The sequence below is a fragment of the Mytilus californianus genome, unplaced genomic scaffold (genome assembly GCF_021869535.1).
Source record: "Mytilus californianus isolate M0D057914Y unplaced genomic scaffold, xbMytCali1.0.p SCAF_7, whole genome shotgun sequence".
Lineage (NCBI taxonomy): Eukaryota > Metazoa > Mollusca > Bivalvia > Mytilida > Mytilidae > Mytilus > Mytilus californianus.
Window position 1 is genome coordinate 23,421,297 of NW_026262723.1, and position 24,976 is coordinate 23,446,272.

General features: G+C 33.1%; 1 protein-coding gene across 4 annotated transcripts in view; it reads left to right on the forward strand.

Moving 5' to 3' along the window:
* The window catches only part of LOC127708090 (uncharacterized), a 35,826-nt gene extending 20,056 nt beyond the window's left edge, over positions 1-15,770 (forward strand). For 2 of the 4 annotated variants that reach the window (XM_052212914.1, XM_052212915.1), the window contains one exon: positions 11,544-15,770. In XM_052212914.1, coding sequence (XP_052068874.1) covers positions 11,544-12,623 — 1,080 coding nt within the window. In that variant the 3' untranslated portion in view covers positions 12,624-15,770. Of the gene's footprint in view, positions 1-126; positions 251-328; positions 443-11,543 lie in introns of those variants that run through there. The other 2 variants (XM_052212913.1, XM_052212916.1) reach the window with 2 other exon arrangements.
* The last annotated feature ends 9,206 nt before the right edge of the window (positions 15,771-24,976 follow it).

Genomic DNA, 24,976 nt, shown 5'->3' on the forward strand with positions numbered 1-24,976 from the left:
AATTTAGTATAATGTATTTTACAACCAATTAGTGATCATTGCTTATGATTTCAACGAACGCAACCGAATTAGAAATGTATTGATTAACAATCAATTATAATATTTTATAACCAATTACCTACCCTTGTAAACAAGCCATGCGTGGTAACCCTGGGTCATAATAAAGTCGGATACCTCAGTAAAGATGTCAGCTATAAGGAAACAAGCGAATAATTCCCGAATAAAAGCAGCTATTTTAGCTTTCGTTCAGGTTAGTTTTTTTTACATTTTAAATTTGAACAGTTTTACACCTGTAAACTTATAATCAGATAAATGATAAAGGCTTTGATATCTCTAGTCTGTTTCTTGCTGTATCGAAGTCGCCATGACAAGCTGGGGGATCAATACCTATGTATTGTGGGTGCTTATGTAGTTAGTCCTACAAAATGACAACACTTAAAAGGTAATTAATTTCATTATTTTTATTTTACTTTTACTCCTAAAACTTTTTCGTTGTTTATTTCTAATTCTTTGTAAGTATAAACATATGTGTATCTACTACACCTTACAGGTAAATTACCTGGTAAAATTACAGGTGTAACAATGGTAAGGCTAAAACACGGAAGTTTAAAGTCAATGAATTAATAAAATGAAGATGACAATGGACTTTCTGTGATTGTTCCAAAAATGTTAATTGAACAACAATTACGGACATGCACGTTCATACTGGAATCATAATTCTAAATACGAAGTACGCATGCACTTCTGTCGTAAACGATTATTCATTGGTCTATAAACCGACTGTTTACAAGCAATTTGTTATGTTTTATTCCCATGTAATCATTTTGGATATGTTTCTATTTATAAAAGATGGAAAGAACATCACTGTTGTCATAAAGCTTCAGGTTAAATAACATTCATACGGAATGTACAAATGTCATATGGTTACAGTAAATATTTACATCTGGTCTCCACTTACATTACAGTTACCTGAATGGTTAGGTCAAGGATTGGGTATATTTACTATATAAATCCGTGGTAAGGTTAACCACTTCTTGTCTCTATGTCGTTTTCCTGGTTATTCTCTATAAAGTGAAAATATTTACCCGAGGTACATGTCTCCTGGCACCAGACAACTGTCGATTGTAAGATATACTAGTCCAATCGTTGATGGTGTGCTATTATTACTGCTATATATCTTGTAATTGATGATGTGCTATTATAACTGCAATATGTCTGGTAATTTATGGTGTGCTATTATTACTGCAATATATCTTGTTATTGATGACATGGATTCATTCAACTCTCACAAGTCAGTGACTCGTTAAAGAAAGGCGAAAGATACCAAAGGGACAATCAAACTCGTATGTCCAAAATAAACTGACAATGTCATGACAAAAAACAAAAAAAAAAAGACCAAAAGACAAACAACAGTACACCAAACAAAACACAAAAGACAAACAACAGTACACAAAACAAAACACAGAAGACAAGGGACTGACATGCTTTGATATTTTTTGAGTTATTAAAAAAATATTCCTCAACTTTCATGTGTATTAACTTAGAAGAATATTTTAACAGTAAATCTAAGGTATCCCTGAAAATAAGTTCATGTATATTTTTTCTCCTTGATGTAGTATTGCCAATATGTATTGATTTGCTATTACGTTTTGAAAAATACATGTCATGAAAAGATTTGTCTTGATCAAATATTATAAAATGTTTAGTATCCTGTTATCGAATGAAAATTTACAGCATTAGCTAAAACATTTTTACAACTGTAAACAAAGTTGAAATTTATAGAAGGTGTTAGCTGGTTAAGTCGTGATACTCGCATGTTTTTTTGAAGTACGGAAAGCAATAGTAATCGATGAGCTATCATATAATTTAACTATAAAATTTTTTTTTGCCGAACAAAAGTATATAGATTATAAAAATAGATAATGCATCATGATACAAGCATTAAAAAAGATTAAAACAAGTTTTACTGAACAACACGAACGATCATACAATGAACTAATGTGCTGTGTAAATAAGTTTTGAGACACACTACATGACAAAATAAATGTATAATAGAGGTATAAGAAGTGTGTCTTTTTACCACTGTTCTAAATATAACAATTTTAAGCTGAAAGACATGCTGTCATGCATTTCAGGCGCGTATTCAGACGGGTGCGCCCCTAAAAACAAAATAGATCTTTATAGGTAAAATTTCTGTCATTTTTTTTGTCAAAAAATGATCTTGACTCCTACTTCTCAGGAGCATCAAATTCTGGACCCGCGCCTGCATAAAAAAAGGAAAAAGAAACGCACTTGATTTTTTTGTCGATGATAAATGCTTGCTTTGTAATTATGGTATTTTATTTTAGTAACCATCCTATTGTTTGGATTTTATACGAATAAAATATCTTATCGTATCTGAACTGTTTTATTAATAGTAGCTTACTTGTACATTTAAGCACAGTAAATTTATTTTCATATTTACACTAAATCGAAGACATTTCTATTGTTTCATCGGCAAGAAAGATGAAAACTTTCTCTGCAGTTTAAACAAATTTAAAATCAATTCTTGGTATTTGAAAAGTAGTTCATTTGTGACGGTTTTCAAGTAAATTAATTTTTGTCTGTAACTACTTCAAGTTTTTCACCGACTGATAACATTGTATCAGTGCTTTCATCAAACTAATTACATGCTACGAACTTGAACTTTTTTCTATCGGCTATCAACCTGTCAATAGAAAAAAAAATTATCAGAATGAGTCATGAACTTAAAAGAGTCAACACAGATATTGTAGTGAATATGTTTGACATCGAAGATAGGTAATTGTAAAATAAACTTTGTACCAAAACGAATAAAAGAGACCTCTTGTGTTATAGCACTCACTAAAAGGTACCACAGGCACTTGTCTTTGGAAAAAAATAACTATACTCTAATATGAAGGTATATATATAATTTTTGTTCAGAGACAAGAACCTGTAGAATTAAATTTGCAAATGACTTGTGGGTTAGAAAGTTGTTAGTAACAAAGCAGGGAACATGACAATGGATAATAATGTTAGACGGACCATAGTTTTCATAGACATTAGTGGACATAAGTATTGCAGAGGAAAAACCAAAAGAAAACATAGTTTAAATCCAAACGACTACTAAATAACACAGGCCAAAATGAAATAAACATCTAAAAATTACAAGCATGTAACAGTGACAATGTTTTTTAAAAGATTTTGTAAATCATGATTCCTCCAAAAACAGCACCATGATTATTATATTTAAGTCAGAGATAAAGAATGAAATGCAGCCTACCACTTTATGCTAAGTCAGAGGAACGAGAAAAAACCTAGATCTACGACATAGTTAAATGTCACCATGATTATTATATTAAGACCAGAGATAAACAACGAAATGCAGCTTACCACACTGAAAACCTAAATTAGTCAATTTGACCAATTTGATTGGTCATTTTGACTGTCCTCTAGATGACAATGCACTTTAATCATTTTGACTATGCTCTTAGTCGTTTGACTAGATTGCTAGTCGCATTTGACTGAGTAGGGTGGTAATTATGACTATGTTAGGAAGTCAAAATGACTATATGTTATACTCGTTATGACGAATTGAATTGTTCAATTGACTATGCACATTTGTCAATTTGACAATTGAATGCAGTCCATATGACTTATTGAAATGGTCGAAAGTGACCATGTTGGTTAGTAAACATGATTACTGTGAATAGTCACGACTGTTAGACTGTAATTTTATTTGTGTTGTGTTTTTTGTTCTACCATTTTACTTTGTGTGTGTTTCTATCCGTTCTGTACTTTTGTGTTTCATTTCTTCTGTTATTCTACTTTATGTTGTTTCTCTTCCATAGGATTGACAAATACATCTGGAATATAATATCATTAAAAATACCACAGCAGCAATACTAACAATGCCAACAGTATAGGACCACAAAGTGCTCAATGTTCAAAACCTTACTATATCTTAAGTTTCTATGTGTTACCATTACTCAGTGACATATATTAAAAGTCTAAAAATCAAATAAAGAAAATGTATTTATTATGAACTCATTGTTACATACATTATGATATCCCAACTTAAATATATATTTTATACATTTTCAGTATATCAGAATTTGAAGTGTTTATTTAAGATATTTTGTCGGTATCAACTCTGCATGTGTCAGTGTAATATTCTCTCTGGTCAAAAATCTCTCAGCTGTGCTCATACAAATAGCAATGTCTTCATTTGCTGAAAAATATAATTATATCATTTTAGAAGCTAAAATATAACAATAAACAGTTATATCAGTCATGTTTAAAGTTAAAAGAAAAAAAACAAATTTTAAAATCTTTGATCTAGTGATTTAGTCACTCATCTTATACCATTATTTTGTAATGTAAGCACCGGGATCTTGACAGCCACCCATCCTATTTCACAACATTGTAATGTAAGCACCAGGATCTTGACAGCCACCCATCTTATACCACAACATTGTAATGTAAGCACCGGGATCTTGACAGCCACCCATCCTATATCACAACATTGTAATGTAAGCACCAGGATCTTGACAGCCATCCATCTTATACCACAACATTGTAATGCAAGCACCGGGATCTTGACAGCCACCCATCCTATATCACAACATTGTAATGTAAGCACCAGTATCTTGACAGCCACCCATCTTATACCACAACATTGTAATGTAAGCACCGGGATCTTGACAGCCACCCATCCTATATCACAACATTGTAATGTAAGCACCGGGATCTTGACAGCCACCCATCTTATACCACAACATTGTAATGTAAGCACTAGGATCTTGACAGCCACCCATCTTATACCACAACATTGTAATGTAAGCACCGGGATCTTGACAGCCACCCATCTTATACCACAACATTGTGATGTAAGCACCAGGATCTTGACAGCCACCCATCTTATAACACAACATTGTAATGTAAGCACCAGGATCTTGACAGCCACCCATCCTATATCACAACATTGTAATGTAAGCACCAGGCTCTTGACAGCCACCCTGAGGTTTTTTTTAATTTATTGTTGTGAATATTGATTGCAGTGTTTATTTTTAACAGTTTTTGGTCAGATGAAAAAAAGATATCGCTAAATACTCTTTTCAATCGACAATACGTTGAATGTGTATCAAAATTGATATCCCGTATACATATCTCCCCCTTTTTTATTGTCATTACGTCAACATGTGCCGATATTACATTCATTACACTTCTTTTTCTTTAAATTAATTTTTGTAAGTTAGAATTAAAACATATATACATGATACTTACTTTAAACAATTGGTTTAATTGACAAAATAAAAGTTTCGTGCCTCCTGGTTTGTTTACATCTACACGATCTAGGGAACAAAGGGAACGCGAAAGAGTGCGCGTGAAAACCGATACTCTACACCACGTGGTGCTGTGACCACTAACATAGTCAAATTGACCGTGCAGGTAGTCACAATGACTTGATTGGTAGTCATATATGCTATTGACTACCTTTCGGCTAATATTTGACTAACTGAATAGTCATAGTGACTAATTTAAATTTTCAGTGCACTTTTTGCGAAGTCAGCGATACGAAAACAAAGATACAGAGTTAAATGTCACTAGTAAACTGAGAAAATATAATTGTATCACCGTGTATAAAAGTTCATATTTATCTCCGATTTCCGCTAGAATTTGTATATTGGTTGTCACGATTAAAGGATGTCGATATTAGATATCACAGCATTTGAGGTAACAAGAGGATACATCGCAGCATTTGAGGTGACAAGAGGTATTCCGCTATGCGGTGATCTATTATTTAGATGCCATTTCAGACACATCTCTAATTAAAGTACTGAAGTACTGAACATCGGATGACCACAAGTTCTTGTGGATGGTCAAAAGCACTTGTCACAGAAAAAAATCACATCTCTATACCCGAAACTGAGGTTAATGTACAGAGATATATTTTTTTCTGAGACAAGTTCGTGCGTGGATGATGAATAAATGACAGGAAATTCAACCTCCCCGTAATAACTATTATATTGTAGTGATACAAATCAGTATACACGGGTTTGTTGTTATATATTATATTAATATAACAGTTACATATATATATATATATATATATATATAAAACAAGTCTAAATTGAAAACAACGTTCAAACCTATGATTGCGTTGGATAAAAACCGCAATTTTTATACGTGTGCATGCAAAACAAATTTCTTGTTAGAGGGGTCTAAATATATATATATATATATAATTTTCATCCATTTGTATATCATTCTATTATACTATTCTAATAATAGTGCAGTACAAGTGCATGGTGGACACTCTTCTGTAAAAATTCGATTTTTCTAAAAGATTGGATATGAGTAGGCATTCATATTTTCCCGCAAAAACAATTACAGAGTTACTGGTCCTTGCTGAGATTCTTGAGATATTCTTCCGCATGCTTTAACACAATTTTTCGGTACGTGTGCATAGATATTATCAATGATTTTTTACTTATATATATATATATATATATATATATATATATATGTATATATCTAACGACAAAACATTTTCATATTATTACTTTATGTTCTAAACAAAAATATTTTTATCAGTATTCATTGAAGAGATGTATTTATAACAAACGATAAAGAATGTTAGTTTGCACTCGTTAATATCCGCGTATTTATCATGTTTATAGATCGGTTACAAACCCAAAACGAAAGTTACGTAATGGAAATCTTGGCGATAGCAATACATCGGAATGACCTCACGGTCATCGCGATGTAAAAATTATCCTTATAAATTATCAGTGCTAATTCTGATTGACCCATACCCCACATGTACTTCTATTCATAATGGCATTCAATTATAAATTATTTCTTCAGGTTTCAATAATAAATTCTGTGTTTATATTACTCAGCGGAATAATTTGCCAATTTGAAATTATTGTCATACTATTGTACTATTTTCATTACGGAAAATATAATTGAGCAAATTTTTATTGGAAAAATTGTCATAACAGGTTTTGAAATTAGAAGTATTGATATTTGTTTGTACTTGTCACAAACTTATTCAGTTTAACGACAGTAAAGTATTGATTTATGATAAATAGCATAAGAAACGATGCCAATTTATATACAGGATATAAGCATTTCGACAGATACTTCAGCAGATACGCAATTCGTCAGATACGCATTTCGGCAGTGTCTGTACAGTAATTCTCAAGCCGATATATTTTGAAATGCAAAACCGTGAAAGACGGGTAAGATGTGCAACCGCCTTTCCCCTAAGAAAAATAATAATTTATTTATTTATATGATATAAAAAAAATAGCAATATAAAGTTAATGACAAAAGACGCGGAAGATACCAAGGGAACACACACATGTATAATGAAGGAGAAGAATACCAGTGACGGATTCAAAGGTTGCGTAGTGGGCCTACGCCCCCTTTTTTCGGAAAATATATCCTTTTTGGCTTTTTTACGATCAGCAGTATTTCTTCTGTTTTATTGTATTACGCCCCCATTTCAATAATCCAGGATCTGCCCCTGAATAATGCTTCTAAAATTGCTGTGAATTCTCCTTTAGATTAAAAGTATCTGAAATGTGTGCCACTATGTGTTAGATAAACTATTTACAAATGTTATCAAAGACATTGACACACTAATCTTTAGTCAAAACGGATAAATATAAAGACACGTGAAGACACACTTACGATTTACTAATAAATATATCTGTTTAGTAGAGGTTGCTGGATACTTAAACCCTTAAAACTGTATACTTAATACACTTAATTTAACGAAGATGCCTTGTAAAGTATTTATAATTTGTAACGTCTCATTGTAACACGATATTATAGATTTATAAGACTCTGTTTATCTGAAACATCTAACATAGTATGACAATTATAAAAAGATAATTGGTATAGTTGAAAATCTCATGTCCCCCCACAGACCTTTCATAGCTTTCCCAGGTAGAAGATAGACCATCCTCTTATTTAACTCGGGAGGGGAGGGAAGGGACTGTCAGGTAATAAGTATTATAAGATAGGGTCTTCTTGTTTTCCGAATGCCATGAGCCTAGCATAATAAAGACATTTTCGTATACCGTTAATAAAGCGCTACTTAAAAAAAAAGACAGTAGACGTTGCGCATTTAAAGCTCATTCCTCTCTCAATGATGGACAAGCTAGTCGATAAGCACCAAACGATCAATTTATATCTTACTAGAAATTCTAGAATACTAGCCTGCATGGTTCATAAGCAAATTTAATACCAAGAAATCAGAAGTCATATACAGGCATGATAAATGTATGTTACCGGAACATAAATGAGCATAGAGTATACATGTTCTACACGCCCCTCCCCATATACTACGATAGTATTCTTATAGAATTTGTTTTAAAATTTCCTTGGTAACCACTCTGCTTTTCTTTGGAATTCATGCAATTCCCTCAATTTTTTTCTCGCCTCGGTGGAGTAAAAAAGCGAGACAAATGTATGCTGTTTCCGGCGTCGGCGGCGGCGTCGTCAACAATGTATTATTTTGTGATTAGGTCAGTTAATGGGGAACCTCTAGTGGTAGGTCAATGACATTTGGTATGCAGTTGTATTAGTATTGGCACATCTCATTTCCATGGAGATAATTTGGGCCCGCCCCCTCAGTCATGGTCTATTGACCTTGACACTTTTACTTAGTTTACATGTATTAGTAAGTGATTAGGTCAGTTTATGGGGAACCACTAGTGGTAGGTCAATGATATTTGGTATGCTGTTGTATTATCATTTCTAAGGAGATTTTTTGGCCCCACCCCTCAGTCATAGTCTAATGACATTGAAACTTTTGCTTAGTTTATATGTATTAGTTTGTGATTAGGTCGGTTTATGGGATCATGTAGTGGTAGCTCAATGATATCTGGTATTCAGTTGTATCGGCATTGGAACATCTCATTTTCATGGAGGTTGTTTGGCCCTGTACCTTCAGTTATGGTTCATTGACTTTGAGGGACCTCGGTGGCCGAGTGGTCTAAGTAGTTACTACTGTAATCACTAGCCAGTCAACACTGAGGTTGTGAGTTCGAACCCCGCTCGTGCGGGTGCACTCGACTCTAATCTTAATTGACTAGGATTGTCAGTTTTCCTATCGAAGGTAGGTGGTTTTCCCCGGGCACTCCGGCTTCCTCCACCAATAAAAACTGGCCGCCACAAAATAGCCCAAAAGCGGTGCTTAAAAGTGGCGTTAAACACCAAAAATCAATCAAATCAATCATTGACTTTGAATATTTTGCAAAACTAACATGAAAAAGTATTGCTATTTTAATTTCAATATATGCATTTACTATCAAAATAACAAAAAGGTGAGACATATCTCTATGTTAACAGTTTATTTTACTTAATGTTTGTCTTCTAAATGGATTGATGAGATTTGAACGTTGATCGATAAACAACTGTTGCCTCTATAGTTTACATTCGTAATTATATTTTATATTGCGTATATTAACGCGTATGTCCCCGTTCCCTTGTCCCTTAATTACTAGAATAAAGATTTATATAGTATAAAATTCGTGCGGTGATGACAGTTCGCTTGAATAAGTGAGACAGCAACTCAACGACAAAAACAACCAAGACATCTAGATTGCAGCATACAGTCTAACTGTAAGCTAAGCGTGGAAAAATGATTTGTATTTCAGTCAACTTGCGCTCAGTACGTACAAAGATTGCCTATGTGTACCCCTTATTTTGGGGAGGGATGATTAGAGTTCAGATTACAAGCACCGATAACGATATATGATTTGGCCTGCACTTTTATCATTTGTAGACATATCGATTTTCCACTTTCTCCGTAGTAACTGTACTAAGTGTACGTTACTTTAAGTAAATAGAAAAAACGAGATAAATAATGATTTTGTAAAGTATCAAGTCAATATGATTAGGATTTGATGTCCTGTTTGTTATGATCAATTTGTGAAATAAAATGGGAAACAACCTGGAATATAGCACACTAGTACTCGTTCCGTTCGGGAGAACCACATGTTTTTTGATGATTTTGACAATTTGACATTGTGAGAATTTGCTCTTATGCATGCACATGCTAAACTTATGACTAGTGATTATGCGCATATATTTGTCATATATTTAGGCTAATGGTGTGCATTTCAAACTCAAGATATTTCTGCAGGTGTTCACTAGCTTTTTCGCTCTCCCTTAACTTCGCACTATCAATCTGTCACGTATACATGTAGAAGTATAATTTCCTTTGGACTCTGTGTCACTGTTTTGTCCATCTCAAAGTACTTTTTACGCTGATATTTTCTGCTTTTATAAATACAGAAGAAATAAGTGTAACGGAAAGGATTAAAAAATGGTCGCAATTGAGATACACGCTTAAGATTTTTTTAATAAAATAGATATTTTGTTGTGAAATAATAAATGAAACTAAAATTAAAAATTCCACAAATCATTTATAACATATGTATGCACATATGGAGTTGCAGTAATCTCAGAGTTTCTTGTATCGAATGTGATACATATATTGTATTAATCACTATACCCTGGGTTGTTGAATATCTTAAGACATACAGAATCAATAACATATCTTATGTGTATACATTTGTCAATTTATGCAACCATGGAATTTAATATAAGCTCCTTTTGAATTGCAACAAAAACAGTAGTTCAGGGTTTAAAATTAGAACTGCTTTGTTTCCTATTTCAATAACTATTCAGATTGGCTTACTGATACATTTGTTCTAGGTATTAAATCAATATATAATTCACTACAGTTTTAATCTTGTTTTGTCAATTGGAAAAGAATCATGTTTTTAATCTTTTACTCGGATAAACAATCTTAATGTGATTGGACAAGTCGACGTTTGCCCTAATGATAATACACATTAGTTTGCATTTTCTGTTTAAATGATTATATTTTATTTTTTTTCTCTATTATTTTGATTTGTTCCTGAATATGTTTGATATATTTGGTGGTGGATGTTAAGCAAACAACAATCTATCAAATATGTTTTTTATTTTAGTTGATTTTCTATTTTTTTAAGGCAGCTTTGTAATTAGACAGCCAAATTAAAAAAAAAAAAAAAAAAAAAAAGAATGGGGAAAAGTACATTACAAAATTTAAAAAAAACCCCTAAAAACCGAGAAGTTGCCTTACTTATTACTCAGTGATTTTTCTCGAAGTATTATCTTCCCTTTCAAGTCAAATAGTTTTTAATACTAAATTTTATATCATTCCCTTTTCCAAGAGCTTAGATTCTGCAGCAGTTGTATTGTACTAAGTACCCTTTACAAATAAGTAGTTGTAGGGTAATTTCCTAGAATTACCTCCCTTTATCAGATGCTACTGAATTTTACTAATAATTACCTTCCCTTGTCATGTCTAAAACGCATGAAATATCCATACCATTTTACTAAAAATTATCGCCTCTTGACTATGCCTAAAACGCATATAAGATCCATACTTTTTATCTCCACTTGTCTTATGCTTAAATTGCAGAAAAGTGTCATAGTTGTTACTATTTTACTAAAAATTGCCTCCTCTTTTTCAGATGCCTAGAATGCAGAGTAGTTCCAGTCAGTGTTGCTTATGTTCTATCGGGGTGTTTCTGTTTCTATTTGGCATCATAATGATAGCTACAGGTGCTAGTCTTATTCTTAATTATGGGATAGTAAACGATGATTTGTTGCTGCCAGAACTTAGAAACGATGAAGGAAAGAAAATTGTAGGAATTGTTTTAATATGCGTAGGGTTAGTTTTTGGAATAGTGAGTGTGTCCGTTAGTGCTTATTACTTTTGTGCGCCTTCAAAACATCCAATTTCTATCAAACCGGATGATATCAGAAGTATTTCGAATGGAAGTACTTTGTCGGGTGCAAGAATAACATCTACACAGAGGCCTGGCTCTAACCAAAGTGCAAGAAGCGGTTCGAATCAAAGTGCAAGAAGTGGTTCAAACCAAAGTGCAAGAAGTAATGGTCAAGGGACAAGGAGGAAGGTTAGTCCAGTTGATGGACCACTCAAACCGATCGAAAAATCTTCAGGGAGTCAATTTTCTCAAAGTATACCTAGTGTTCACCATAGATCGAAAAACAAACAAAAGACGAAAAAGAAAAGCAAACGACTTGTAACAAAAACACAATTAGAAGATATAAAAGAATTAGATACGGTGTCCAGGAAAACAATGGACATCGGTGACGATAACAATTACGATACTCCACGTAGTCCGAGTGAGTTAGACTCCGCTTCGATAAATACTAGTGAAACGTCTAGTAGAGTACCAACATACCACGTGACAGATTATAGCATGCAACAATCAGATCATAGCATAATAGTGCAAACGGGGGGTAGCATAAAACATACAAATCATTATAACATGCAAACAAATAATAGTGATATTGACACATATCATAATGCGCTTCCGGGCACAGCGTCCTCGGAAAATAGTAACGACTATGAAAGTGACGATCAAATCATGAATAAAAACAAAAGAAAAAATCATTCACATGGTAGTCATGACAATCCAACTTTCGATGGTTGTGAATTAGAATCCACCGGAAGCGAGTCTACAATCAACAAAGCAATATTAAGTGATGTAAACGATGAACAGTCCCAAACTTCATCATTGTGATAGTAGTTTCTTCTTTTTTTTTTAAATACAACGCCGTGACGTCTGCTGGATTCAATCGTCACTCGCCTGCTGAATTTTGATTGGCTGGTCCACTCATGTGATAAAATATTTGAATGAAGTGCTGAATTATAAGTCACTGGTATTTTTTAATGTTCTATTAGTTACATGTCAAAATGTGTCGTATGCTTGTGTCAAATGTTAAATATCTCAAGTCTTCAAAGTAGAAATGAACTATTAATTAGAAAATAAAAACTACGTTTCCTTCAAACGCTAGTTTCACACGATGTAGTCATTTAACCTATTACTATTACCTAGCACTTAATATATTGACTAAACTTTTATACTATACCTAGCTATCATTTAACGTTCTTCTTCAGAGGTGTTCTGATCGTTTCCTCAGAAATATTGAAGTAGAACGTATACTATACCGATATCGTAGTATATACTCAATAGTTGTAAACTTTCCATTCAATAATATGACTTGTCCATATTTAAACAAATGATAATTCACGGAGATACACATTTTTTGTTTGTTCATTTGCTCATTATTTTTCTGACAATCATTGTTATTTTCTGTGATACGAAATTATTTCAAGTAGAAATTAAAATGTCATTTTGTAAACCGTCAAATTATTTTTAATAAAACAGTAGCTACGGAGACATATGTTTGTACATAACTAACTTAGTTACTAAGGACAAACATACCACATGTAAGTTCTAAGACTAGATCACCAATTTAATTGAATTCCTTGCGTGGTCGTTTACGTTACAATCAGCTGAAAGAAATTAAGTATTAAATACTTATGTTCTGAAACAATATATACTATATATATACGAAAAAATGTTAAATACTTTTTTTACACATCATAATGTAAAATCTCCGTTGTGCTTAACATTTCATTATTCGTCTACTTAGATTTATCTGTCACCGACTGTCTTTGGTTTAAGACAGATACTCCTGTTTGTTCCACTGGTAAAACTATAATGAAATTGTACGCGAGTTTAAACAATCCCATTAACAATCATAGTAACTTGTAGTCGGGTAGGTTATTCAGGGAATACAATTCTTACCCCGGGTTTTATAACTTGCTGTATTTATATTTAAATGATTTACGTTAAGAGTTGTGTGTGAGAGCGAAATTTTGGTGCACTTGATCAATGCAGAACAGTCAAATTGTGATCTTTTATTCTTATACATGTGTTTGTTGAGTGTTGTTTAAACTAACAAGCTTTTTACATGCCATATATTTTTTTGTCAATGCAAGTATGTAATGTATGCAGTTATCGTATATTTCTGGTCAATGCAAGCTCATGTAGTGTATCTGTAAAGAAGATATTTCATATTTTGTATAATTTAACTTATTTTTTACTGTAAACGAAATATGTTATTCTTATTTCACCAATAATTACTGTATTATGTTCATCTAATTGTCGTTTAAACGGCTGCATACTTCGAAACCATTTTCTATTCAAGAAGTGGAAAATAATGTTTCAGTTAATAAATCTAATCATATTAGTCATAAAAATGTTTTACATAATTTAAGAGTAGTTCACATTTTTTTTTCCGAACAAGGTTTAGTTAGTTAGTGAATATGCCATTTTCAACAGGTGAAATTTATATTTGGAAATACAAAAAAATATTAAAACAAATTCGTATGTTGACATTTCATGCATCTAATAATTTCCATTATCTATTGGAACTTAACATGCATTAAAATGTCTTTATACTATGAATATGTTTTATACGAATTGCCGGCAAGTATCCGTTTGCATAGTTGTAGATTTTTGAAACAGCCTTTGACAATACGTATAAAATTCTTTAAGACATTCGTATCATTAATATTTTCGTCCTGAATATGCATGAAATATTTGCCACTGGACGTGAAGCAAACATTAATCAATCATCGTTTATGTTAAATCCTGCAATAATCCCTTACCAAAGTGTTTAATGGTTTACAGTTAAAACTGCTGGTGTAACATTTATTTGTGATATATGTCAAAACTTTTTAAATCCTTTAATTTACCATATATTGTCCTCAATTGTAGATCTAAAATGATATCATTAAACTTTTAAATGGTCTGAAGTGAAATCAAAGTTTTGAAATTAAGTACGAAATAAAATTTAATTTGAAACTTATAAAAGTTGCAGTTAATTTAGAACTTATAAAAGTTTACGACAATCATACTGTGGGTCTTCTTCTTACTCTAACATACGGAAGACTTTGCCACTAATATTGCCAAGGTTCGGTCACTACCTATTATATATCATGATGCAGGGATTCCTCAGGTACTTTGCTTGAACTGACGTTATGAAATAATCATCTATGACCTCAACATATTAATTCACCGCAGTTTTTTTTTTTAAAGAAATATGGAATTTTCCCTCTTTATTTGAAGGGGATGTAAAACGAAGATGGAATAACGAATTTATCTACAAAACATTAACTATACATAGAACTAGCGAACCAAATATGACAATCGTATCTCATATTACATTGAACATTAAGCAAATAATTACCGATCAATAAATCTTACGTCACCTATTTATTTCATTAATTCAACAGAAAGACGTTTTAAGGTAAAATACAATCCTTGTTCTCAGCCTCGCTTTGAATATTTAGATTTATATAAGGCTCTTGTGAAGTTTGTGGTATTAGGTATATATTCCTTAATAAATCTTAATTTTGATTGAAAATCATGAAATTAGTAGGTAAAGATATTTAGTCCTAACTTTCTCGGAGCCTGATTTATTTACAGTCTTCTTTGTTTGTCTAAATCCTAAGGACCTTAGATGAATAGAGCATAAGAAATAAAACAACCAAGTTCTGGATGTCCATGCATACGAGTAAGCTCCACAACATTACACACTATGATTCGGTTACGGCATCTGTGAGCTTGATGCATTGACCATAACCTTTCTAATAATGCGATAAATTTGGGGATACTATATATTGCAAATATTACGTCCGTTAGAGTAATAACAAACTTTAAAATAATACAAGACACATTAAAGGAAACACAGTAGTACTGCCTTTAAAATATATTATACAGTTCTGTTTAGATTGCTTGTCTTTGTAAGTGAAGAATATCTTTATTATTATGTTATCTTATGATTTTTTTGAAAATAAAAATCAACATTTAAAGAAATTTCTGGTTTTATATTAATTATCTTCTATGTTTTACGAAACATGATAAGATATGGACAGATGTTCATTAGAAACATAGTATACATTATATATCGTACTATATCATACACACTGAGAGCTTCGTGGTGTCACTATAGACCTGCAACCAGTACTTCAATGCTGTAGTGGCATCGAGCATGAACAATTGTGCTTCCGTTCCGATTTCCCCCCATAGCGTCTCGCCTGGATTGCTAGAGTATGGGAGGCCCGGTTTAACAATTGTATATATCTTTATTCTCGTAAACCAAAGTACAATGGTATAGAGACAGTGTTGTTAATGTCTTTGAAATTACATTCTCAGCTTCGCTACAGATTTTGCTGCTCGAGCAAAGAACTGTCGGCTAAGTATGAGAATAATATGTCCGAGTTTGGTCTCATATATAACTGCGGTTAGCACATTAAAAATCTGACTGAGCGTGTTAGTCTAGTACATAGAAAGGTATCTTTATACCACATTTGACATGTTATCGACTTGCATATGCATGTCTTTTTTTGCTGCTGGACGTTGAGCAGTCACCAATTAATTACCAATCATATTCAACTGTTATTACCCTGTACAACAAAGATTCAAAAAGGAGACATGCATTTTTGCGCATAAGTATCGGTTATGTGTAGTCGTTTCACATTGTAACAACAGGCTACGCATTCCTTACTTCTGATCTTTTATTACTGATCTATGTATGGAGAGAGTATCATTGAAACACCATTTCACGCGCAAGTCGAGGCTTAAAGTTAGCTGACTGTGGTCTCCTTATTACATTGATATATCATATACACAGTATTCCGTTTATATGCGGAGCTTGATCTACTAACCTTTTCGGAGCACCTGAGACAACCCCCGGTTTTTGGTGGGGTTCGTGTTGCTCCATCTTTGCTTTTTCTATGTTGTGTTTTGAAGACTTTTGTTTGCCTTTTAGTCGAGTTTTCGGGTTTTTTTCTATGGCGTTGTCAGTTTGTCTTCGACTTATGAGTTGAATATCCGTATCCCTTTTGGTATGTTTCGCCTCTCTTCAAGTATGAATTAACAAAAATTCTTAACTTAGGATATGATTTTACTACATTTTATTATCTTTGATCATAGATCATAGCTGAAACAAACTACCCACCCTTTTTGTCCAGTAGTGTTTTCGAAATAATCTAAGTAGTCGCATCTATGTGTTAATTAGTCCCCTATCGACGAATTCGAAGGGGACTTTAGGTTTGCTTTCCGTCCGTCTGTCCATCCATCAGTCCGGCAAATCAGTTTTCCACACTTTTTTTTCTTCGTACTTGAAGATATTGATTTGATATTTGGGATATTGTTTTATCATGACAAGTTACAAATCAAGTTCGAATTTTGTTCCAGTTTGATGATTTTGTGCAGAGTTATGGTCCTTGGACTTAGAAAATTCACTCAAATAATCAGTTTTCCACACTTGTTTTCGTTATGCTTGAAGATATTGATTTGATAATTGGTATATAGTTTTATCATGACAAGTTACAGACCTAGTTCGAATTATGTTCCAGTCTGATGATTTGTGCAGAGTTATGGTCCTTGGACTTAGAAAATTCACTTAAATAATCAGTTTTCCACACTTTTTGTCATCATGCTTGAAGACATTGACTTGATATTTGTTATATAATTTACACCATGACAAGTTATAGATCAAGTTAGCATATTGTTCCAGTACACTTAATTTTTAACCGGTAGGGGACTATGTATTGCCATGCAATACTCTCAGAATGCTTGTTTATAATGTCATAAAAATTGTAAAGCTAAAGAAAATATCTAGTTTAAAAATGTGTCCGATAACCCCGCCAACTAACGAACATGGTATATAAAAATTCGTTTGACAGTTTTGACGTTAATAAGCGGTAGGTAGGTCTCACCATTCTGAATATTTATGCTCTATTAGATTTTTTCTATTTATAGCGAGTTTCAAGATAATAAACAAAAATTGCATTTAAGCCCTGTGTTATATTTTTAGCCATGTCGGCCATGCAGGTTAGCAGGTGGGGTTATCGGACACATTTTTGATAAAACTAGATACCCCAATGATGATTGCGGCCAAGAAGTTTGGTATAATTGCCAAGTAGTTTAAGAGGAGAAGATTTGTGTAAAAGTGAACGGACGACGACGGACTCCAAGTAATGAGAAAAGCTCACTTGACCCTTTTGGCCAGGTGAACTAAAAAGGGTGAAGTCCATAAACACTGTTTAGATCAAAATCTAGACTATGGCAACCAACGGAATGAATGGAAAAAACATCTGACATTTTCCTGACTTTGATCAGGCTCTATCTGAAGAAAATTGTTGGTTAAACCTGGTTTTATAGATAGCTATAATTAAAACTTCCAACTTGAATCACACCACTATAACCTGATTAATGAATTAAAAAAAATCTTCATTAAAATATGAGCATTATAGACAAATACATATAGATATCGATGACAACCATGGAGAGGTTTAAAACATTCAGACAATAATCCAAAAAAGCATACTCTATATTTGTAGACACATGTGTAAATTAATTATGAAACTGAGTGTCATATGCAGAAAAAAAATAAAATACAAAAACCACACAGAAATGAAATTTAAAAAGGCTAAGAAAAAACCAAAGAAGCAATAAACATCATAAGTCGAAGACAGATTGATAACACCATGGTCAAAGAAAACAATACCGTGTCACTAGGATGAAATTTGAAAAAAAGGCAGTACAGGAGTTTTGAGTAAAAAAAAAAAAGGCAGGATGAGCAACTTTGCGAAAAAAAGGCAGGATGACAATTTATGTAAAAAGTCAGGATAAACTAATAAAAAAAAAGGCAGGACCGAATAGAGTGAAAAATAAAAAGGCAGGACAGAGATTACAACTTAAAAAAAAGGCAGGACAGAGATTACAACTTAAAAAAAAGGCAGGACACAATTTTTCATCCTAGCCCCCCCCCCCCCCCCCCCCTTCCCTCCAAAAAAATTAAAATGGTAGCTCCCTTAGTGCCATTTTGAAAGTTACAGTGATGAAATATTATGAATAATTAGGCTAGATATGTAGAGAATAACTTAAATTCGTCTACTATACCTAAGCAAACAATGACGTGTGATTCAAAGTACATTCCTGTTATCTTTTTATTTTCTGTTTTTATATCGTGTGAAAATACCACATTCAACAATTTTCATATACATATAATTGCGTGTACATGTATATTTAGGTGATAGCAATCAAACAGATGATGTAATGAGAAGACTAGCAGACCAACATTGTTTTCCACTATGAAAAACAAGTTCACTGCAATTGATCAAAAAGTCTGGTAAAAATTTCCGCCAATTTTGAACAAAATCCGTATTTGTCCCTAAACGCAAAGTTTGAATGTGGAATGAGAACTATTGTATTCAATGACAAAAATGCTTAACTAGTGGCACTGGTCGTGTTGTTAATGACCAGTAAAAATATCGGAATAAATGCATTCCTTAAGACAAAATGTAAAAGAAAAGACACAAAGCGAAGCCGATATGTTTTACAACCTTAAAAGAGGCGGGAGCTACCAAAGGGATATTCAAACTCAAGGTCGAAGACAAACTGACAACACCATGGCAAAAAACGAAAAACAACCATGAGACAAACAAATGGTCTACAAAACGCAATAGAAAACTACAGACTGAGCAACACGAACCCTACCAAAAACCGTGGATGATATCAGGTGTTTCGGGAGGGTTAGCAGATCCTGTTCCACATACGACACAAGCAAATTCCTTGCATACATGACTAAGATCTGGCTCATAATAGAAAACATAAAAGATACCTAATTCCATTTGTAAAGAATGTTTCGCACGATAATTCGACGATTACAGTTATTCAGTGGGATTTCAATACTAAGGAAGTTATCATAATTATCTTTTAGCTGCTTTTATTAATTAAGTATTATAATATCAGTTTGCCTCAACTAAACATAATCTTTCAATTAATTTATTCTATAGGTTTAAGAGGTATGAAAGCTATTTTTTGCATTTTAAATATTTCGCTTTATTACTTAAAAAGGAAGAATATGCGAGGACAGAAGCTCTTGTCTTTGACTTTTTTATCCATATACCTTAAAAAAGTTTATATGAAGGGAACAAAAGAATCATGACAAATAGACATACATCAGTTTACAAAACAATACACAGTAAATTAAAGATTAAACAACACGAACCCAGAAAAACTCCAGAGATGGACTCAGGTGAACCAGAAGGGTAAGCAGTTCCCGCTCCAGTAGTAGCACCCGTCCTGCTGTTCATGGCGAGTAAAAACTCTTAGCAGTTCCCGCTCCAGTAGTGGCACCCGACTTGTTGTTCGTGGCAAGTAAAAACTCTTAGCAGTTCCCGCTCCAGTAGTGGCACCCGTCTTGCTGTTAATGGCAAGTGAAAACTCTGTGATAAGTTGATTCGGTGATGTTATGAACGAGAAAGGGATGACGGAGATTGTGGCTTCTCTGACACTGATATTACATAACGATTGTAATGGCGTCCGTTAAACTTTCGAAAATCCTTTCGGAGCACCGGAGATCACCCATGTTTTGGAGGTGTTTGTGTTGATCAGTCTTTAGTTTTCTATGTAGTGTTTTGGAGGTGTTTGTGTTGATCAGTCTTTAGTTTTCTATGTAGTGTTTTGGAGGTGTTTGTGTTGATCAGTCTTTAGTATTCTATGTAGTGTTTTGGAGGTGTTTGTGTTGATCAGTCTTTAGTTTTCTATGTAGTGTTTTGGAGGTGTTTGTGTTGATCAGTCTTTAGTTTTCTATGTTATGTTTTGGAGGTGTTTGTGTTGATCAGTCTTTAGTTTTCTATGTAGTGTTTTGGAGGTGTTTGTGTTGATCAGTCTTTAGTATTCTATGTAGTGTTTTGGAGGTGTTTGTGTTGATCAGTCTTTAGTTTTCTATGTTGTGTTTTGGAGGTGTTTGTGTTGATCAGTCTTTAGTATTCTATGTAGTGTTTTGGAGGTGTTTGTGTTGATCAGTCTTTAGTATTTTATGTAGTGTTTTGGAGGTGTTTGTGTTGATCAGTCTTTAGTTTTCTATGTAGTGTTTTGGAGGTGTTTGTGTTGATCAGTCTTTAGTTTTCTATGTAGTGTTTTGGAGGTGTTTGTGTTGATCAGTCTTTAGTTTTCTATGTAGTGTTTTGGAGGTGTTTGTGTTGATCAGTCTTTAGTATTCTATGTAGTGTTTTGGAGGTGTTTGTGTTGATCAGTCTTTAGTATTCTATGTAGTGTTTTGGAGGTGTTTGTGTTGATCAGTCTTAAGTATTCTATGTAGTGTTTTGGAGGTGTTTGTGTTGATCAGTCTTTAGTTTTCTATGTAGTGTTTTGGAGGTGTTTGTGTTGATCAGTCTTCAGTATTCTATGTAGTGTTTTGGAGGTGTTGGTGTTGATCGGTTTTTCGTTTTTTATGTAATGTTTTGGAGGTGTTTGTGTTGATCACTCTTTAGTAACCTTTGTAGTGTTTTGGAGGTGTTTGTGTTGATTAGTCTTTAGTTTTCTATGTAGTGTTTTGGAGGTATTTGTGTTGATCAGTCTTTAGTTTTCTATGTAGTGTTTTGGAGGTGTTTGTGTTGATCAGTCTTTAGTTTTCTATGTAGTGTTTTGTGGATTGTTGTTTGTTTTTTCATTGTTTTTGGGTTTATACCATGGCAATGTCAGTTTTATTTCGGCTAATGATTTTCTGTATTTTTGATTATCCCTTGATGTCTTCTGACTTTTTTATCTTTCTATGACTTCACTATTAAGAACCATTGATTCAATAGGTTCCTAGTACATACTATCCATATACCATAGAAATTATGAAAAGAAACCCTGAAATATTGTATATACTCCATCTGAAGGTGCTGGTAGAATGTTACCATAGATTAAAATGAAAAGTTTATATTTAGATAAATTAGAATAATCGATTGCGTCGTATACTTAAGCTCTCAATCGACCTACTGTCAATTTATGGATGTAATTCAAGATGCAAAGCAAACGTCTTTGTATCTGGATTATCTTTGTGTTAAGTTCAATAAGTTATATGTGATTCACATAGTCACAAAACATTGAATTATTTAGTGAGAGGACATCATTTATATAGCGGAACGTGAAGTTAAAGAATAATGCTAGTTTCTGTTCATTTTCTTTTAAAAGCCTTTTTTTTACATTTGCCTCATGCGAATAATGGAACATGTTGGCGAGTAGAGGAGTAAAAAATTATACCCGACACGTTTCTTGCATAACAGTGTTTAGAAAGAAAAGTCACGACATTTAAAAAATAAGAGCGCACCCCTCTGTCATGTCTATGTCGTTACCAACAAATTTGTGAATGAAAGCAATATTATATTTGTAAAATGTGCAATTATGGTTTGAAAAAACCCAAGACCAATAAAGAAAAACATTATCCCATAAAAAAGTAGTTATTTCATAACAGCATTCATAAATATAGAACGTTATCCATCCTGTTACTATATTGTTTAAGCAACAAGATAGACCATTTTTGAATTTCCTTAATCGTCTTTAAATATTATATAATTATAAAAAAAAAATACATTAAAAGAAATGTTTGATTATTTGAACTCATTTAAAGGTTACAACAACTTTATCTTCGCAATTTAGCAGACACTTTAATTGTAATACTGCTATTGAAAACAGGATAGACAATATTGCAATCTAATTAAAATATAGATCTATCGTAACTTGGGTCGAAGACAGAGTATAACAAAATCAGAGATCTATATCTTATTAGATTTGGCAATATTAATAACAGGATAGAACTCAAGTTGGTGATATATCAAAAACGTACGTTCCTGTTACTAAAAACAAAATGGCAAAAGTATAACAATATGCGGGGGAAGTTCTTGATGTTGTGTTCATTAGAAAGAGAAAAAATATCTGAATTTGATGAATTGGTATCTTTAGACTTACGTTGCGTCAAGGCGGTAATTTTTACAACCTATGAAAACCAATTTTCAGGGGGTATTTTTCATGGAGAAATGGAACATGGAAAATTGACAATCGCAAACAATCTTGAAAACCACTTTATTGTTCATAAAAAAAGCAGCTTAAAGTATTATCGACACTTTTTCTAAATAAATGGAAAATCCTCTTGAAAATAGTAACAGGATATACAAAATCTTGCACCATTTATTAAACAACTTTGCAATATGTTGTTGTATGACATCATTAAGATTGCATTTTTTTTATATGTCGTTCAAAAAGTATTATTTGCTTTGATATGCTTATAACGATGATGGCTTATACTGTAGATTTATTTGAATTCGCTTTTTCAATTTAAAAATTTTACATTTTTTTAAAACGACCCATATAAAAGGTTGACAGATCGGCATCAAAATACATCAGGACATAAAGACACCTTCTGGCAATTTCCCAAAGATTCGAATGTAATTAATATGTGACTTAATTCTCAGTCTGTTCCACTATTGGTTGACCGATCGGATTTAGAGTAAACTATATGAAGTAAGTGCCGTACAGGAAACTGTTCTGTTCTGTTTGGTTTCAGTTAATTTGTACTCGAAAAGAAGATCTTTCAAGTTTCAGTCCTTCAGAAGAAACTTTTTCTTCTGTGTTGTTATAGTTTGTTTTTCCGATGGGAATCAAGTAAAAAAAAACTAGGTATTGCCGTCCTGATGTACATTTCTCCTTTCTGTATATGTTCATTTAAATGCGCTCAATTCAGGAAGTGATGTGAGGGTAATCAGAAGTATGCAGGCAAAGAGTTGACAAAGATCACATTATCCTTCTAAAAGCAGTATTTTTCTTGAACTTATGTGTAGAATTTGATTTTCGGGATTATGGTGGGTGGGGTATTTGTCTTATTTTATTGTTGTGCAATGTATTTTATATAATCTGTATAAAAATCTGTAGACAAGTATGTGACACTTTATTAAAATAAATTATTATTATTATTCCCCATTTTTAGATCGTTTAGATAACATATAGAGTCAATGACCTTTCTTACGATAATATACAACCCTATAGATAAAGCCGACGAGGAAAGGCATTACTTGAGTAACGAAAGCTATATTCTATATAAAATTGAGAATGGAAATGGGGAATGTGTCAAAGAGACAACTACCCGACCATAGAGCAGACAACAGCCGAAGGCCACCAATGGGTCTTCAATGCAGCGAGAAACTCCCGCACCCGGAGGCGTCCTTCAGCTGGCCCCTAAACAAATATGTATACTAGTTCAGTGATAATGGACGTCATATTAAACTCCATATTATACACAAGAAACTATATAGCCTAGTTGGTCGAGTGGTCTAGGGCGCTGGACATAGTGCAAGGCGGTGACCGTGTTGCCACGATGTTTCAGAGGGAGGAACTAAAATTTGCTGACGAAATTGAAAACAACGTTCAAACCTATAATTGCGTTGCATAAAAACCGCAATTTTTATACGTGTGCATGCAAAACAAATGTCTTGGTAGAGGGGTCTAAATACAGCACAAACAACATTTTACAAAAGACCAAAAACGTGAAAAAGTATATTTAAAAAAACGCATTAGTCTAACAGGTCGAACAACGGATGTTCTTAAACCCTGCTGACTGCCATTGGCGATTGCCAAATTAACGGATCACAAGATGTAACAAAATGGATCTTTATTATTAATTTAATACCAAACAGAAAACAATAAACTTGCGGAAAAGATGGTAAAATTTGTACACCATATCCAGATCTCGACAATTAATGTCTCTTCAGTGATGTTAGGAATCGAAACGGTATTTGGAAGGCCATATAATTTACCTCAATTTAGGATAGACTCTTGAATTTTGAAGAGTCGAAATAGGATGAACGGATCATATAAACCCGATGGCAAATATAATACAAGCCCAAACGAAAAAATATAAATAAGTCTAAATTGAAAACAACGTTCAAACCTACGTTGGGTAAAAACCGCAATTTTTATACGTGTGCATGCAAAACAAATGTCTTGGTAGAGGGGTCTAAATACAGCACAAACAACATTTTCCAAAAGACCAAAAACGTGAAAAAGTATATTTAAACAAAACGCATTTGAAACTGACTGAAACAAAATATTCGGTCTAGACAGGATAAAACGTTAAAATATTTACAGTATTGATAATAGTTGATAATTCAGACCTAATACGATATAATATATTGGGTCAGTAAATTCAATATGGGGTCAGAGCGAAGCTCGAATGTGTGCTAGTGACC